Consider the following 18,199-nt stretch of genomic DNA (forward strand, 5'->3'; position numbering starts at 1 on the left):
GGGTGTTTCTGGGCCATTTTCAGGCACAAAAGGGGCAAACTCTGCCTAGAGTGTGCAGTGGGGTCTGTGGGTCTTGAGCTACGACTGAGGGGCTGCAGAGGGACCACTGAGGCCAAGAGCTGGGGATTCCCAGGGTCTCTCTCTCTGCAGGTGCAGTTCCACCTGTGCATGAAGATGACGAGGAACACCAGTGGGTTACTCCTCAAGGTGATCTCCAGTGCAGCCTGTGCAGGGCCAGGTGAGCTCTGCATTGCATGTGCTGCAGAGGATGCTCATGCTGAGCACAGCTGATGTGCTGGGGTAGCTGGAATGTGCTCCCAGGTAATGCCAGTGCTCTGAGCCAGTGCCCTGCTGGCACCTACTGCTGTTCTGTCTTTTTTGGAGGGGATAAATAATTTAGAGGGAAGCAGGGTATTGCTGCTGAGGCTCCTGGGTTACATAAATGCTGGTGGGGTGACCCAGGTTGTGCAAGAGCCTGGCTTGTCTGAGCATGTGTTGTAGTTTGGAGGAATTATGAAGGCAGGGACCTGGAAACAGGTCAGTTTAGGTTAGACATGAGAAAGAAATTATTCCCTGTGAGGGTGGGGAGGCCCTGGCACAGGTTGCCCAGAGAAGCTGTGGCTGCCCCATCCCTGGAAGTGTTCCAGGCCAGGTTGGACAGGGCTTGGAGCAATGTGGGCTAGTGGAAGGTGTCCCTGTCCTTGGCAGGGGATGGAATGAGATGAGCTTCAAGACCTCATCCAAGGCAAACCATTCTGTGATTCCATGAAACAAAGCTGCCTAGTAGCAGGGTGCACTGGGAAACATCCCTTAGTGGGGAATGGTAAACCTGGAATCTCTCTGGATGCTGCATCTGTTAGGAGCTGATGCAGCCCTGTGTGTGTGAGGACTGTGCCCAGAACTGGGGGAGGATCTGGCCTGCTGGTGGAAAGCAGGTCTGGCTTCATGTCTTGGAAGGGATCCCTGACAACAGGAAGGGGCTTGGGACAGACCCACGGACTCCTCCTGCTGCGGGCGGGCAGCACAGAGGAAGGTGAACCGGGACTCCTGCAGGGGCTGGCCGTGGGTCCCCGGGAGAGCGGCAGGGAGGGAGGGACGCCTCTGGTGCTGCTGGATTTGAGCAGGCTCTGCTCTCCCAGAGCCGCATCTCGCTGCTACTGGTTCTAACTAGGTCAGGCAGGACGAGCTGTACCTGTCCCTGCAGCAGGGCTCGGCACTGCTACCAGCACAGCACTGCCACCGGCACGGCACTGCCACTGGCACAGCACTGCCACCGGCACGGCACTGCCACCTGCACTCTGCCAAGGCACGGCACTGTCACCGGCACAGCACTGCCACCGGCACAGCACTGCCACCGGCACAGCACTGCCACCGGCACGGCACTGCCACCAGGATGGTACTGCCACTGGCACAGCACTGCCACTGGCACAGCACTGTCACCGGCACGGCACTGTCACCGGCATGGCACTGCCAGCAGCACTCTGCCAAGGCACGGCACTGGTGACTCCTGCGAGCTGGAGCATCCCTGAGGGTGACAACAGAGGGTGGGGGGCAGCTGCCTGTGCTGGGGGCGATGTTCTGTGTGAGCCATGCAGCAAAGCCATGGGGTGTGTGATCATGCAGCACTGCAGACCCTCGGGGACTCTTGCAAACCCTTCGGTGCCCCCTCTGTGCCTGCCCGTGCACGGTGACGCAGTGAGCAGGTCCCCTTCAGCCTCCTCCTTCTCTTCGGGCTGAGCAATATTCTTGCTAAAAGGAGGAATTCAGCTATTTTAAATACCAGCTTGTGGGATGATTCAGTGTCTGCTCAGGCAGACATGAGGCAATGAGGATGTCAGTCTTCAGGCCTTATTTGAGGGGGAAACCTCTTCCCTGTGTGCTGGGTGCCCTCAGCGATGCCATGAGCCAGCAAACAGTGGGATGGGGGCTGGGGAGGGGCAAGGACTGGTGGCTCCTCTGAGTTGGGACCCCAAAGCACAGCATTCTGGGGAGGGGAGAAGGTGCTGAGCCCCGCAATGGGGTGACCTCTCCAAACCCTCTTGGCCAATGACCTGTGAAGCCTCCAGTGTCCCTGCAGCTCCAACAGTTTCCTGTACCTTTGGAGCTGGATCTTCCCTGCTGAGTTTTCATCCTCTTGCTGTTTGTCCTTTCCCTGTGTTTCCTGCATGTTCTCCTCCAACCAGGAAAGGGAATGTGCTGGGGTGCCCCAGCCCTGGTCCCTGACCCCTTGCTCTCTGTCCTCGGGTAAAATCCTCCCCCCAGCTGCTGCCAGAGCTCCTGCATGGATAATGCCACTGGGAGCAGTAGGATTTAGTAGAAAATTCCCTCTTTCAGATGTGATTGATTTGGGTTCCCCCCAGTCCTGGTTTCCAGGCACCAGCGGCTGCTGGAAATGCTCCCCTGGTGACAGAAAATCCATGGGAAAGCAGGCAGCCTGATGAAGTATTCATGAGGATTTTTATCACTGGTTTTCACCCACTGCAGAAAAGTCAGCTTTATTTTTAGTGAGCGATGGATCCAGCAGTAACACGGGAAAAACACTCCATCTCCCTTCGAGCTGCATGGGAGGCGTTGGAGAGGGCCTATGCCTGGGAATGGGAATTAAACAAACCAACTCCTAAGAGCTTCCTGACTAATTCTGGGATCATTAGAACACCTGAATGAGCCTGTGACTGATCCTCTGCTGCCCTGAGTGCTGCAGCCTGTGGCTTCCACTGGACCCAGGCGGCTGCGGCTGCAGCAGCGCCGGTTCACGCGGCCGCAGTGTTCCAGTCGCCTCCCTAATCCCCAACCTGCCTCTGTCCCAGGGAGAGCACAAGAATGAATCACAGCTGATTAATTTGACTTATCCAGAAGAATCTCCCTGAATTAGCAAATATTTTGTTTTATTTGTTTCTACAGTGGACAGGAAAACATCCCTTGGTGCTGGGCAGCTGCACCCGTGGCAGTACCAGCCCGGGCAGCCTGTGGGGCTGGGAGTCCCAGTGTCACTGAGCCCTGACAGGACACTGACATTTGGCTTCAAGTGATCTTGAAACATATCTCTGAGCCAGCCAAGCTTGGGCGCTGCCTTCCCGCGGTTTTCCTGCTGCCTTTCCCCCGTGGGCACTGCTCACTGCCCGGCCGGTGCCGAGATGTGCTCTGTCAGCAGCAGATGCTTAATCTGTTTAAAAATAAATCCATCACTTTCCTGTGACTGATGGGAATCTGTTACAGCAAATCCCACTGTAATGCGGAACCCAGCCGCGGCTGCCAAACTTCAGCACTTTCTCCCTGTTGGGCTCCAGGGAAGGATTTTGGTCCCTTTTGCCATGGATCTGGGGCAGCTCTGGGGTCACCATTCCCTGCCTGTGTTCATGCCCATTTACTGACACAGCCATAGGTAACACCCAGCAGGGATGAGAAGACCTGAGGCCTCTCCTTGTTCTGAGAGGGATGGCCTGTGTGACCTCGGAGAAGTCTGTGTGACCTCGGAGAAGTCTGTGTGCCCTCACTGTGAGGGTCAGGAGTTGCATCTGTCTAAAGCTCTCTGTGGAAAACATGGTGAATGAGAAGGGTCCCCTGTGTCTGTGAGTAACCAGCTCTGTCCAGCAACCAAAAAAACCCCAAAAAACTCTCTGAGGCACCATAACAGTGTGCAAAATTTCCCTGCTGGAAACAAGGGCAGTGCCAGGGGCTGTGGGTTAGGAAGGGAGTTCAGTGGGTACAGGGCAGTGGGGACAGCATTTTCATCCTGGGAAGGTGAACTGGGGTGCAGAGAGGGTCTCTGTCTCCCATCTAATTAAACAAGCTAATGAGTGATGGAGATGTGTCTGGGGTTGTCTCTGTTCCAGCAAATGGGAGCAGTGGAAGGGCTTGGTTCAGGGAGACACCTCCATCCCTGCTGCAACACCTTGGAAGGTGCCACTGCAAAGGTCCTGCCTGTGGGAGCTGGGGCTCTCTCCCTCCCTCCGAGGGGTGAGGTGAGTCACACTGGTGCAGCTGCATTGGGAATCTGGTGGGTTCCCAAAACAGGTCCAAATTCCTCTTCTCAGCACAGTATGAGCCCTTGTACCCCCTGGGTCCTTTTCCCCCTACAGTGCCACGGGTGCCAGGGCTGGCAGCTACTGTGGCATCGAGCCCATCCCTGCATGGATCCTGGAAGTAGAGGAGCAGACACAGCACGTGCTGATGCATTGCACAGGCAGCCACAGGAGCAGCCACGTGCTGTCTGGGGCAAGGGCCAGTGTGGGCCAGCACGGGATGATCCCCTGCTGGGAGTGACTGCAGAGCCTTTGCCATGGGGCAAGTAGGACAACAACTGGTCTAGTGAGTGACATTGTGTCCTGCCCAGGGCCTCCTGTGTCACCTGGTGTGTTGGTAGTGTCATCTGTGACTGGGGCAATTTCATTGTCTTCCAAATCAGCTGGTAGGGAGACAGGGAGAAAGGATTTCCCCACAAAAATAAGGAATGAGTCGCTTCCAGAGATCTGGATATTAAATCTTTAATTAGTGATGGACTTTGGTGTGCAAGGACACATGACAGAACCTGGCTGGGCTGTTCTCAGGAGTGCTGGTGCTGACCTTGCTACCCAGGGCTAATCCCAGCATCCCTGGGGATTACCTGCTCGGACATGGCACATCCAGCCCCAGGACAGATTGTCCAAGGTGATCCAGCCATGCCACCAGCACATTCTGCACAGGCATGCATGCCCAGCTTGGAGCCAGGTGATACAGTCAGACACAGGGAGCAGGGAAGGTTGTACCTGATGGTTCTTTGTACCTGTAGGGACAGGAAATGACTTTAAAATCCTGCGGCTGCAGTGTCCAGGGGGATTCAGTGCTGTTCTGTCCATCAGATGGCAAATCCTGTGAGTAACAGCAGGGACCCCAGCCCATGGAGTGCAGCATCACACGGATATAGAACATCCCTCTCGGCTGTAACGCATTTCAAGGGCTTGTAAAACACAGCAATGCCTAAAAATAACGTGGGTTGCCAAATCCCTGCTGTGGGTGTGCTCGGCGAGGCGCCTGCGGCAGCTCGGGCAGCCCAGCACGGGGCTGCTCTGGACACAGGGCCTGCAGTGGCAGAGCTTCCATCCCCACCCTCACTCCCTGGTGACCCCAGTGCCCCTCCTGTCCCTGCTCGGTGCCCAGCAGCAGAGCCATGGCTGTGTGCAGGGCAGCCCTGCTCCCTGTGCGGGACACAGCCCTGTGTGCTCCCTGGGAGCTCTCCATGGAGATAGGAATGATTCGTGTCAGCCATGGCAAACCTGAGGGTGGGGCAGGCACAAGCCTTGGGTGTCCTCCTGCAGCCCTGGGGACAGCGTTTGGGGTGTTGCAAGGGCTCAGGGTGACACGGGTGCTCGGTACCTCTCCCCTCTGCCTCACCCTGACTGTTCTCTGTGCCCGGGTGCTGTTGCTGGGCTGGGCAGATGCTGTGCCACTGTCCCAGGGGACCAAGGTGGCACAGGGACAGCTGGGGCCAGCTGGGATGCAGACCCACTGGAGCCCCACAGCACTGGTGGCCCCAGGAAGTGACTGTCCCCATGGGAAGAGAAGCTGCCCATCGTGGCCAGTGCTGCTTGGGGATGCTCTGCCAGCCTTGAAGCAGGCAGGGATCACCCGATGCCATGGAAGGCAGGTCTGACACCTGGAATGCTGCTGTGCCTCATGCTGCCCCTCACCCCTGCCAGGGGTGAAGGACTCCAGCAAGCCTTGGCTTGATGTAATGTGGGGACACAATTCTTGCCCTCCACCTCTCAGGTGAGGAAGCCAGCACCCCAGCCAGGAGCCAGGAGCGGTGCCAGAGCCCTCTCCATGGGCTCAGGAACAAGCGAGAGCTGCTGGCATAAATTACCACACTGTCATCCCTGGCGCTGAGATTCCCAGGGAACAGCTTAGCGGTTCAAAGGGCTGCTGAAACAATTTCACATCGCATGATCACAGTCCTGGAGCTCTCCAGCTAAAAAATGTCAACAAAGGGGCCGTTTCCACAGCGCGGCTGCCCATGGCCCCAGGGGCTGGGCACAGCCAGCCCCTCCCTGGCCCCTGCCGGTGGGTTTGGTGCTAAGTGGCAAACTGACCTAATGAGCTCGTGGGTTCCTCGTGCTGGTGAGGAGACCCCAGTTATCCATCCCTGTGCCCCTCCAGCACTGCACACAAATGACACCCAGTGTGCTCAGCTCTGGTGGGACTCAAGGGATGGAAAGGGACATCCGTGGTGATGGTGGGGCTGGTGGTACAGTGAGGATACAGCCTTAGTGGGTGCTCCCCACCCTGCCCCAGCTGCACCACCAGATTTTGTTTTAGCCCCAAGGTGGGAGAGCGCTTTGGGTGAGAGCACTGAGAGACCTGTCCTGTGCCACACGGGCGGGTCAGACACCCCCTGAGCCCCTAACACACCACGGGTGCCACGCCTCCCACTCCTTTTCTGTCTCCCTGCTGGCTCAGCAAGTGCTCTGCCCTGGTCCCTGCATGTTCAGAGCTCTCTGCTGGTGACTGTCCCCATCCTGGAGCCCCCCCACTGCCGATGTGCCCCCTGCAGTCCCCCACTGTGCTGAGCAGAGTCCTGTGCCAGCAGCCCTGTGCCATCAGGTGCTGTGCAGTCCCTGGTCCTGCTGCCTGTGGATCTGCTCAGGCTGTGTGCAGGACAGATGCCCACAGGAACCACTTAAACACTTAAATGAAGAGCAAAGAAACCACAGCAACTAAAGCACTCGGAAACGCTGGAAATCTTTACTCTGGACAAACTCCCTGTCCCATGGCCAGCATGCCAAGGCTGGCTCTCCTGGTTCTCAGGGGCATGAGGATCGCTTCCCTCTGCTGCTGGAGCAGGAAGGTCACCCTGCAAACACCTCCCCATCGACTGATGCAATGCTACCCACAGGAAACAAACCTCTCTTTGTTCCAGGAATCAAACTTTCCATGTTTGTTTGAGCCTTGAAAGCTGTCAGTGATATTTCCATCACCCTCATCATCATCCACAGGGAGTCTGAGGTGAACAAACACTATTGGAAAGCAAAGTCCAGCTGCCGTGTCTGGCATCAACCCCATCACAACCTGTCCTTGGTGCCATGGGTGCTGCTGTCCTCAGGACAGTGGGATCCCCTGGGCAGTGGGCACACTGGGAATGTCCCTGGGCACACAGCATCCCCTGGTACACCACGTCCCTGGCACACTGCATCTCCAGGCACAGCCCCATGCCCGGTCACAGGGCTTGGCAGCTCCCAGGGCATCAGGTAGCTTCCATCCAGTACAGGAATTATTGGCAGTGCCAGCTTCTCAGCTATTATTTCATCCAGAATTTTGCAGACTTCTACAAAGTGCCACTGCACTGTTTCATATGCCACAGGTTGGGCACAGAGAGCACCTTCTGCTCCATGCTGGGACCCATCCTTCACCCCGGCGGGAGGCTGCAGCAATGGGACAGGATGTGGGATCTCACAGATGAGGCTGGACAAATGGAAACAGGGAGAGCCCTGGCCACAGAGGGAAGTTGGTTGTGCTGATGGGAAACCTATCTGCATCTGGACACAGTGGGCACACAGCTGGGAAAAGGAGTGGGAGGGCAGGGGGCACGGGGGGCCAGGGCAGCGGGTGGCCCTGTTCCTGCTCTACCCCTCTCTGGCGCTGACCTGGCACCCAGCAGGCCTTGGGCTGTGTCCCTCGAGGTGGCGATGGGCACGTGTCCCAGCAGTACCCAGGCCAAGTGGCTCCATCCTGGCAATGCCAGCACCCTTCCCAACTCCAGCCCGTTCGCTCCCGTTCCCATGGCAACCCATGACCTCACTGGGTTCCTTGGAGCTCTGCCAGCATTTTCAGCAGAAATAAAGCAAATGACCAGGTTGTTCTGCTGCCCTCCCTGTCTGTGGGGGCTCTGTCACACTTGGGGCTCGAGTCAGGGCCAGCTCCTCTGCCGCAGGGCTCACGTGCCACCTCGCAGCCACCACAGGTCTCACACGTGCCCATCACCACGGCCTCTGACTGACCCAGGGCTCCTGGATGCAGGAGCCTGCCTGGGATACGGGAAGCACCAGGGCACTCCCTTCCCTGCACAGGCTCCAGGTGCAGCCAGTGCCCATTTTTCCCAGTTTTGCCCTGCTTGGCAGAGCACACAAGCCAGGATAGAGGAGAGGGATCAAGAATGAGACAAATGGAAATAAATGGAGAAACTGGTCCATCTGCTCTGTTCGGTGGTGCCACTTGTCCCAAGGTCCTTTCTGGCCAAAGGGTCTCTTTTGGCCTGGACCCCATGTTGCCAGGGCTCCCATCTGCTCTGGGGTCCCTCCTGGCCTGGGGCTATGGCTGTTCCTGGGGGGTCCCATGTGCCCAGGGGCCCCTCTTGTTTTGGGGGTCCTGTGTGTCTGGGGGTCCCTCTTAGCTCAGGGCTCTGTCTAAGTCTGGGGTTCCCTCTTAGCCTGGGGCTCTGGCTGTGCCCGGGGGTCTCATCTGGTCTGGGGGTTCTTCTTGGCCCAGGACTCCAGCTGTGCCTGGGGTCTCTCCCCTGGCCCGGGGCTCCAGTTGTGGATAGGATTCCATGCTGGCCCGGGGTCCCACGTGCCTAGGCGTCCCTCTCGGTCTGGGGATCCTGTGTGCCCGGGGGTCTCTCTCGGTCCGGGGTTCCCTTGCGGTGAGAGCGGAGCGGTGGCGGTGCTGACGGTGCTGACGGCGCTGACGGTGCTGGCGGCGGCCCCGGCATCCCGCGGCCCGGGGGCGGCCCCGGCGAGCGCAACGCGGCGCGACCACCCCCGCAGCCGGCGGCAGCGCGGGAGGCAGGGAAGGAGGCAGGGAAGGAGGCAGGGAAGGAGGCAGGGAAGGAGGGCCGCGGCTCCGCTCGGCTCGGCGCGGCTCCGCTCGGCGCTGACGGTCCCCGGTGCCGCCGCCGTCACTCGCCCCGCCCGTCCGCGGCTCCGCGCGGCGGGTGCGGGACGCGGCGCTCGCCGGCACAGCCGGGGGAGCTCAGCGGGGCCGGGCCGCGGGATGAGCGCCCGGCAGCTCCCCGGGGCCAGCGGGGGCCGCTGATGCTGCGGGAGCCGCGGGGTCTGCGGGGACCGCGGGGTCTGCGGGGGCGGCGGGGGCGGCTCGGCGCGGCCCCGCCCGCGGCGGGGGCCATGTGAGCGCGGTGCCGGCAGGATGCAGAAGGGGATGCGGCTCAATGACGGGCACGTCGCCCACCTGGGGCTGCTGGCGAAGAAGGACGGGGCCCGGCGCGGGTACCTGAGCAAGCGGAGCGCCGACAACACGAAATGGCACACCAAGTGGTTCGCGCTGCTCCAGAACATGCTCTTCTACTTCGAGACCGACTCCAGCTCCCGGCCCTCGGGGCTCTACCTGCTCGAGGGCTGCGTCTGCGACCGCGCGCCTTCTCCCAAGCCCCCCCTCTCGGCCAAGGACTCCCTGGAGAAGCAGGTGGGCGATACGGGGGGCCCCGCGGAGGGGAAGGGGGGGATGCCCCGCGGTGGTCCAGGCCTCGCATCCCGGGGCTTCTGTCGTGCGGGACCTGCCCCACGCGTGACCGGGGCGGGGGGTGAGGATGAGGCCGGGCTGTGCTGGGGAGGGGGAATGCTCCCGGGGGCTGCAGTGCCAGGGCAGCGGGTGGGTCCGTTGTGGGGGTGTCGGGCCCTGTCGAGAGCACCCCCACACCCCTTCCCATCCACCTCCAGCTCTCGGCTAATTAACTGCCGGTAATTAGCGCGGGGCTGCGGCGCGGGGCGCCCCCCGGCGGCCGCTCGTGGCGCTGCAGAGCCCCCGCGCCCCCCGCGAGTCCGCGGCGTGACCCCCCGGCCCGGCGGGGTTCGGGGCAGCGGCCCGGGCGGGCGGGGGGACCCTGAGACTCCCGGGGGGCGGCCCCAGCCACGTCGCGGTTCAGCCACGCGGCTTCACTGTTTGCCGCTCCCCGTGTGTCCCCCGTGGTTTGCCGGGGGCTGAGGGACAACTCCCCCCGGTCCCGCGGGGTGGGCAGCCTGGCGAAGGGTGTGCGGTGCTCAGCGCGGGGGGGCGCAGGGCCTTGTTTTTAGACAGATTTCACCCTGTTCCTGCTCCCCACATGAGCACTTTGTGCCTCTATCCCTTCCCTGGGCAGGGGGAGAAGTGGAGTGGGGTCCCCCAAGCCCCCATGCCCCCGTGCTGGCGCTGCTCTGCAGTGCCCTTTGCCAATGGTGATGTCTGCGGGTGATCAGCGCGGAAACACCAAACCCTTCGCGAGGCCCTGGGAGAATCTGGATCCCTCTCTGGACCCCAAGGCTGCTGGGGACTCAGCCGTGGAGACCACAGTCCCCAACGGGCCCCGGGGTGGGTTCCCCCCCCAGCTGCTCCTTTCTCAGGTGGGCAAAGTGTCCTGGAGCAGCATGTTGTGGATGCTGGCAGCCCCCAGCGTGTTTGTCTGGGGGTGTTTGCTGGAGCTGGGATGCACTGGAGCAGCCAGGAGGGATGGGATGGAGCCAGACAGGGGGGAGAAAGGCTGGCTTCCAGCCTGGGGGGCAAATCCCCGGCCGTTGCTTCCAAAAACACCTCCAGTCTCATTAGCGTGGACAGGAGCCAGCTGGATTCATCTCCTGACCGTGGTGTGTGGAGCGTGGCCACGCACTCTGTGGGTGCCCGTGGCACGGTGGCACCGGGAGCCCTTCTCTGGCAGCAGCCAGAGGGTCACGGCACTGCCAGCCCGGGCTGGGCACGTGCAGGAGGCACCGTGTGTTTTGGGTCCAGCTCTGCAGGTCTTGCATAATTCCTGCCTAAGCAGGCTCCGGAGAGGCAGTGGGAGCACTGCTGGCAGACTGCAGGAGGGGACCCATGGGCACCCACCTGGCACCCTGGGGCACGGGTCAGCCTGTGAGGACATCAGCCCCTTAATTCTGGCTCTTCCTGGCACTTGGAAAGCCCTGCCATGAGAGCCAGGCACCACTGCTCCCTGGCACGTTCCCTCCCTCTCTCCTGGCTGGGAGCACGGGAATGTGTCCCTGTGCTTTGCCCAGCTGAGGCTCCTCACAGCCCAGCACGTGCACCAGAGCAGCCCTGGTGTGTGGCACCTCGGGGGCTGCGGCTGCCAGGGGGTCACACTGCTGTGGCTGTCACTGCTGTCCCTTCAGTAACAGATGTTGTGGGTTCCTGGTTTGGCGTCCATCAAGTTTGCCAGCCAGGTTGCAGTCGAGCTTCCTGGCCAGGTTGAAATCAAGCTTGGAATCAAGGCTTTGACTCCTCGTGTTTGTGCAGGAGGAATTTTCCACAATGCAAACACTATGGGGAGGATATCACATCCCCTTTCCAGTTCAAAATGCACTTGCAGGGTTGATCCTTGCTCTAAATGAGGGGCTGCTGTCAGAGGGAGCTCCTGCCATGCCAAATATTTCCCTGGCCTCTGCTCCACGTGAATTTGCTGTGGTTTGGCTCCTGGCTCGTAATTCTGTGTAATTCCTTAGGCCAAATGTAACTGGAAGCACGGGAGCACTGGATGCCCGCTGCTCTGCAAGCTAATTAATGGGCCAGGGATGAGATAAGCAGTGAATATTGATGGTGCAGATCTGCAGCCTGGCCGGGCGGGAGGAGCGGGTGGTACGCGGGGCCGGCTGCGCTCCAGGAAGGGTCCATGTTCCTCACTCCAGGGAAAGCCCTGCCTTCCACCTCACCTGGGACCCAGCTGTACCCAGCATCCCGTGAAGGGAAGGTGCTGAGGAAATTTCTAGCATTGCCTGTGATCCCCATGAATTGTGTTTTGAGGGTATGTCTCTACCCGGGCAGTTCCAGCTGGAGCTCTGAGGACAGCGTTCCCTGCAGCAGAGGAGCTCCAGGTTTGCATTCCTTCCTTGCTGGAGTAGAGCCTGAAAGGTTCCAAATTCACTGCAAAGGAGAAATTTTAAGGGGTGGGGCTTTCAAACCCCCGCTTTTAAAGTGTACATAATGTGCTTTGGGGGGATTTTTTTCCATGGAACATGTTGACTTTTAGCATGGATACACGTGAGAATAGGGCAGCAAAGACATTTGGAAAACTGGAACACCAAAGAGGGATTTGCTGCCTCTGGAAACTAAGTTTACTGCTTTTGCTACAGTTCATTTTTCCACAAATGAATTTTCCTTCCAACCAGTTGGATGTGGAAGATATTTTATTGCTGGGTGAGGCCAGGCTGTGGCCAGGGGAAGGGTCTGTGGGATGGGCCAGCGTGGCCCCTTGGCACGGGCGTCTGGGGTCCGGCTGCTCGGGGTGGTGATGCCAGTGGTGCTGGGCTGAGCTGGGAGGGTGACCCCCCTTTTACCCTGCTGTGGTGTCTGGGCTGTGCCACCCCCAGCCCTGCTGGCCCCGGCCCCCGAGGGTGACGATGCCAGGATGTGCTTTCACGTGGCCACGTCCACGTGCGGGTGCTGGGGGTGGGCAGGATGGAGGTGCCCCGGGAGGGAGGGGACACAGCCAAGGTGAGATCCTGGAGGAAGAGCTGAGCAGGTGTGAGGCCCAGAGTTAATCTGACCCCAACCTCGAGGACTGGGAAGGCCCCGGCATCGGGTGAGGACTCTCCATTGTGTGTCAGTTGGGCAGCTGGAATCACAGCTGGGTTTGCTCCGTGGATCCAGCCTGGAATTGGATTTAGAGTCACAGAATCACTAAGGTTGGAAAAGCCCTCTGAGATTGAGTCCAACTGTTCCCCAAGCACTGCCAAGGCCACCACTAACCAGGTCTCCAAGTGCCACATCTCCACAGCTTTTGAAGACTTCCTGGGGTGAGAACTCCACCACTGTCCTGGGCAGCTGTGCCAGTTTCCAGACCCGTATCCCAGTGCTGTTCATTGTTCCTAACCGGGAGCCCTCAGACAGAGCCAGTGTGGTGCTGAGTCAGACAATGGTCCCCTTGGCTCGAGGCTCTGCAGCTCCGGGGTGCTGAGCTGTGTTCCCCCAGGCCAGGGCTGCTCCCGAGCACACACGGCCCATGGAGGGCCCTTTCCTGCCCCATCTCCAGAGTGCTCTCCAGGGATGGGGCCGTGGTTATGTCTGTGCTGTCAGGGGTAGGCAGGACTCAGGAAGTGTTTTGCATCACAATGCAAAGCTGAGGTGAGCGTGCAAGGGGTGGGTGCTGTGGTTCCCACGGGATGGCAGAAGGCTTGTGGACACAATTCCCACTGACACGTCCTGGAAAGAGTTGTCTCCCATCTCCTGGCAGTGTGTCCAAACCCAGTCCTACTCATTCTCCTGTAGAGCCAAGGAGGGCATGGGAAAGCCATGGCTCTTCCCAGCCCCAGCAGCACATAGAGCATCGAGGGCACCCTGTCCCATGGCCCCCATCCCCAAGACACTGGGATTGCTGGAGGGGAGTGCAGACAGGGAAATTTAGGTGCCTTGGGGATCTGCAGTACCCCTGCCAGCCCAGCAGCTCTGGCTCTCCCAGAGCCCAGCCCCAGGCCCTGCTGATGGAGCCGTTCCTGGCGGTGGGAATGCTCAGACAGCTCTCCAAGGCATCCAGCCATGCCCAGCCCTGAGTGGGGGTTCACCTGGCTACCCCCACAAAGGAGCATCAGCCACCTGGGGCAGGGGGAATTCTTCTACCTGAACGTGCCATGCAATCTGATTTTTTTGGGACTATAAATCATAATTTGTGGAACTAAACCTGAACTATTCAGCAGCTTTGGGGGAACGTTGTTATTTTTAAATAATTACTGTAGCAAACAATGCCATGTGGGGATTTTTGAGTGTGGAGGGGTGTGCTCGTGGAGTTGGTTCTGGTGTTTCCTGTGTGCCTGCCTGCCAGATCACTGGTTAAAATCAGAGAAAATTTGATTTATTTGAATTTTTCCACAAATATTTCTGCCCGTGACTCCAGAGCCTGCTCCACACAGGTGATGCTTGCCTCTAGCACCCATTTAAGAGCATCCTGACAGCCCATCCTGAAGCAAAGGAGGGAAATTGCAGCCTCTGGGATATTTTTTCTTACTGTCAGCACGGAAATGAGCTGCTGGAGCATCCGACTCCGAAGTCCTGTTTTCCCAAAGCACATGGTATGTAGGTCAGGGATGTTAAGAGCTGCCATAGCTGGCTGTGGATTTTTAGACTCATCCATCCAGAGCAGGAAAATTCTCCTCCTTTTGCCCTTTGTGTCAGCTGGAATAACCATCAGCTTCACAAACAGGCGGACGTGGATCTACCCACTCTGGGAAGATGGAGGGTAGGCGGTTCCAGAGGGATGATGGGGGGCATTCCTGTGGGGTGGAAAGAATCCTGTGATGGCACAATAAAACAAGTAAAAGGCGACAGTCATTGCTTTGGTGTTGCTGGGGGGGTTCCCTCGTGGTCCCCCCACTATCACATGTGCAGTCACCAGTGTGGGGATGCAAGGAGAGCAACTCCTGGGAATAACATCCTGAGGGGTCTGGCAAGTTGTTCAGGCAGAAGAATGCCCTGCTCCAAATTTAAAAGAATTCTGGGAATAGGTTGATTTTCTATTTTGGAAATAATGCATCATTTTAAAGATTATTCGGATTTATTTCTGAGTCTTTCTGCACATCAGGGGCCTTGGTAATAACCCCCCTCTGCAGCAGGGAGGGCCCAGGGCTGTGGGTGGCCCGGGGGGAGCTGGTGATTGTTGCCTGGGGGGGTCCTGGGGCTGTGAGTGCCCCCGGAGTGCTTTAACATTTCTCTTGGTGACCTGGAATGTTCCTGTATCATTATTTTGGGCAGAATTGCCGTGTCTCCTGGGGCTTCTTGAAGGAAATCCCTGGGGTTTGGGTATCAGGGCATCCTGCAGTGCTGTGCATCCCACAGCTCCTGGGTCCAGAGCGATGTGCCTCCCACAGTGGGGGCTCAGAAGGCACCACAGAAACAGGGGAGGCTGGAAAACACCCTGTAATGAGGGATTTCCTCAAGGAATCACATCTGCTTATTTTAGCAGGAGCAGAGGGAGAGGGCTGGGGTGAGGGGGGTTCGTCCCCAGGGCTGTGAGTTGGTGAGGTCTGAAATGAGCAAAAAATGGGTGTGAGGAGAAGCAAAGGGATGCTGTGGGTAACTCGTGCCCTGCCCTGGGCAGCACAAACTGCCCCAGGGACACTGTGCTGGGGCCATGCTGAAGCCACGGGCTCATCCTGATGCTCCCAGAGCTCTGCGTGGTGCTGTGAGTGGCTGATCCTGTGCTGGTGCCATATGTGGGGCTGGCCCTGTCCGTGGGGCTGGTCCTGTGCTGGCCCTGTCCGTGGGGCTGGTCCTGTGCTGGTCCTGTCCGTGGGGCTGGTCCTGCTCCTCAGCGTGTGCCCCGTGAGCGCGGCAGGAAGCGCTCCCGGGCTGTCGGGTGCGATGTGTCACTGTGATGGCAGAGAGGGATCGTCGTTTGGGCGTAGATAAAAGGTGGTGGGAGTTTTATTATTCAAATATAAAATAACTTCCTCCTTCCCAGCACACTGCACTTCCTGGTAATTGTGTGGGGATGAACGGGAGCAGCACGAGGAGTGTGTGCTGGAGGGAGCCAGCTTTGCATCTCTGGTGGAGCAGAGGTGGGGACTGAGGGGTCCTGGCTGCAGCCCCGTGGGGTGAGAGGCCTTCACCCCTCATCGTGAGGGGCAGCTCTGCTGCCAACAGCACTGAAACTGCCATTGGGAAAACCTTCCTGAGTTTTTGGGTTTAAACTGGATGAACCAGGAACTGTCTGACCAAACCTTTGGGTGCTGGTGTGGTCAAAGAGGGCAGTGGGGCAGGGTGGGCACCTGTGCAGGGTCCCTCCCCACATCCCTGCCCCTCTCCCTGTCCTGATCCCTGCCCTGGGCTCTGCACCCCTTATTTTAACCTCTGACAAGCCCCGAATCTGATGCTTTCCCAGGCCCTGGGGAAGGTCAGGCTGCTCTAACCTGGTGAGCTGTTTGGTCCTGCTTGTGGGTGCAGGGCTCTGAGTGGGTGCACTCGCCCACGGGAGCACAAACAGGTGCTGTGTCATCCCCACGGGACCCCAGGAGCTCACATGGATCCTGCATCATCCACATGCAGCACCTGGGAAGGGCAGCCCAGGGCTTGCCATCCCATCCCCTCTAGCCAGGCAGAGACCAGTTTTGGGGACTCCCTGTGTTGCTGGTCCTGTGGGGACCTGGCTGAGCACCAGCTGTTGGTGTTGGTGGATCAGGTGTGGGGAACGTGCACACTGTGGTGTTGGGGTGGTTTGTCCCTGCAGCACCAGGAGCTGCCAGGGGCATTGGGGTGGAGAAAGGGCTCACCCACACCTTGTTGTTTAAGTGGGGCATTTCCAGCCTTGCCAACCTGATGAGCTCTTCTTGATGCAGTTACAAGTGAAGGGGTGTGAGATGGGTGTAAAGGCAGGCACGGAATCACACTGTGCAGAGACTGCAGATACTGGTTAATTTTCCAGCAGTTGTCAGTGAAAGTCTTTAGGGGTGGGAGGGAGAGGAAAAGGGGTGAAAAGCAAAGGGCTGGGGAGCTGCTGCAGCTCTGGGGGTGTCCCACAGGCAGACACAGAGCTCTGGGCAGCCTGGGTACAGCGGGTTGGGGAAGGAGTGGGTGATGGATGAGGGTGTTTTACCATGGGAATGGCTCCATAAGGAGAAAGCTTGTCCACAGAATTGGCAATAAAAGATCTTGCACCTAAAGGATCCTGGGCAGAAGTGAAGGAGCCGCATCGTCAATGGGTCCCTGCAACAACCAGCTGCCCCCCAGAGGCGAAAGCTGTGTCTGAAGGAGGGCTCTGCTGTGCCCCTGGGCAGCACAGGGTCCCAGCTGCCCTCTCCTCCTCTGCAGGACCCAGGGGGCTGGGTGAGCTCCGAGGGTGCTTCTCAGGCTGTTATCCCGAGACATGAGCCCTGGGTGGGTGTGGTGCTGGGAGTGCTGGATCTGTCTGTGCTGCCTGTGCTGGCGCTGCCCGGGAGCAGTGCCTGGCTGTGCCCCGGCTCTCCCCAGCATCCCAGGCTCACCCAGAGCCTCCTGTGCCCATCTGGAGGCCCTTCTCCCCAGCACTGCTGGGCCTGATCAGGGATGGGGAGGGAAGAGCGTCGTGGCACACATTGGTGTTTTCGTGGCACATGAGGGTCTGCGGCTGCCCACGTCCTGGGGGCAGGGGGGGATGCCAGGCTGCTGCACCTTGGGCTTGGGTGGTTTTTTCCAAGATATCTGTGAATTCAGGTCCTTCGTTAAACCCAACGGAGGAGCAGATGATGTCAGGATGAGCTCGTTCCAGTGGGTTTGGTTTAGCCCAGTTATTCCGGGCAGTATCCGGCACTGCAGCGTGGTACCTGTTTCCTTGGAGACTGCAGGGAAGCAGAGGAGCAGCACAAACCCGGCGGCGGCACCGCACACAATTAGCACAAACACTGCAAATGTCAAGGGAGGCTAAAAATAGCCCCGTGCCATGGCCACTCCCCCCCTGAGCCCCCGGCCGGGCGTGACAAGAGGGACCCGGGCTCTGCTCCCTTCGCCTCCCGGGCGCGCGGGCGGGGACGCAGGCAGGGATCACGGGATCAGGGAATCATTAAGGCTGGAAAAGACCTCCAAGAACACTGAACCATCAACCTATAGATGCAGGCAGGGATGCAGGCAAGCATTATAGAATCATGGAATCATTAAGAAAAAGGTTGGAAAAAACCTCTAAGACTGTCAAGTCCAACCATTAACGTATGGATGCAGGCAGGACTCATGGAATGATCAGGGCTGGAAGAGGCCTCTAAGATCATGAAGTCCAACCATTGACCCCTGGATGCAGGCAGGGATCATAGGATTATAGAATCACTAAGGTTGGAAAAGCCCTCTAAGATCATTGAGTCCAAGGGTTAATCTATGGATGCAGGCAGGGATGCAAGTCCAGCTCAGCATCCTTGCTGCTCTGCCCCATTCCCCAGGTGAGTGTCCCTAGAGTGGCTGCTGCAGGCTCAGGACTGCAGCCCCCTCCACTAGGGTGGGTTGGGTGGGTTTAGGTTTCCGTGAAACTGGATCTTTGCCCCGTGGGATTTGCCCTTGGAGCATTTCCCAGCCCTGTCCTCAGTAGGGGCATGGCTGTGCTGGGGGCAGCACGTCTTGGCCACGCTCCTGGTGTTTCCAATTGTGTATTTTAAATGAACCAACCCGTGGCAGGTCAGGAAGCGCTTTCTGCCGGCCCTGTGTGTGGTGTAACTGTACCCTGTGCCTGCCCCCCCAGCACTACTTCACCGTTAACTTCAACCACGAGAACCAGAAGACCCTGGAGCTGAGGACCGAGGATGCCAAGGACTGTGATGAGTGGGTGGCAGCCATAGCTCACGCCAGGTATGTCCCTGTG

General features: G+C 58.9%; 1 protein-coding gene across 3 annotated transcripts in view; it reads left to right on the forward strand.

Annotated features, from left to right (window-relative positions):
• The first annotated feature begins 8,790 nt into the window (after window positions 1-8,790).
• The window catches only part of RASGRF1 (Ras protein specific guanine nucleotide releasing factor 1), a 30,348-nt gene continuing 20,939 nt past the window's right edge, over window positions 8,791-18,199 (forward strand). The window contains exons 1-2 of one of the 3 annotated variants that reach the window (XM_032700546.1): window positions 8,791-9,390; window positions 18,080-18,186. In XM_032700546.1, the coding sequence (XP_032556437.1) occupies window positions 9,115-9,390; window positions 18,080-18,186 (383 nt within the window). In that variant the 5' untranslated portion in view covers window positions 8,791-9,114. The remainder of the gene's footprint in view (window positions 9,391-18,079; window positions 18,187-18,199) is intronic. The other 2 variants (XM_032700544.1, XM_032700545.1) reach the window with 2 other exon arrangements.

The sequence above is a fragment of the Chiroxiphia lanceolata genome, chromosome 12, assembly GCF_009829145.1.
Source record: "Chiroxiphia lanceolata isolate bChiLan1 chromosome 12, bChiLan1.pri, whole genome shotgun sequence".
In the NCBI taxonomy this organism is placed as follows: Eukaryota; Metazoa; Chordata; class Aves; order Passeriformes; family Pipridae; genus Chiroxiphia; species Chiroxiphia lanceolata.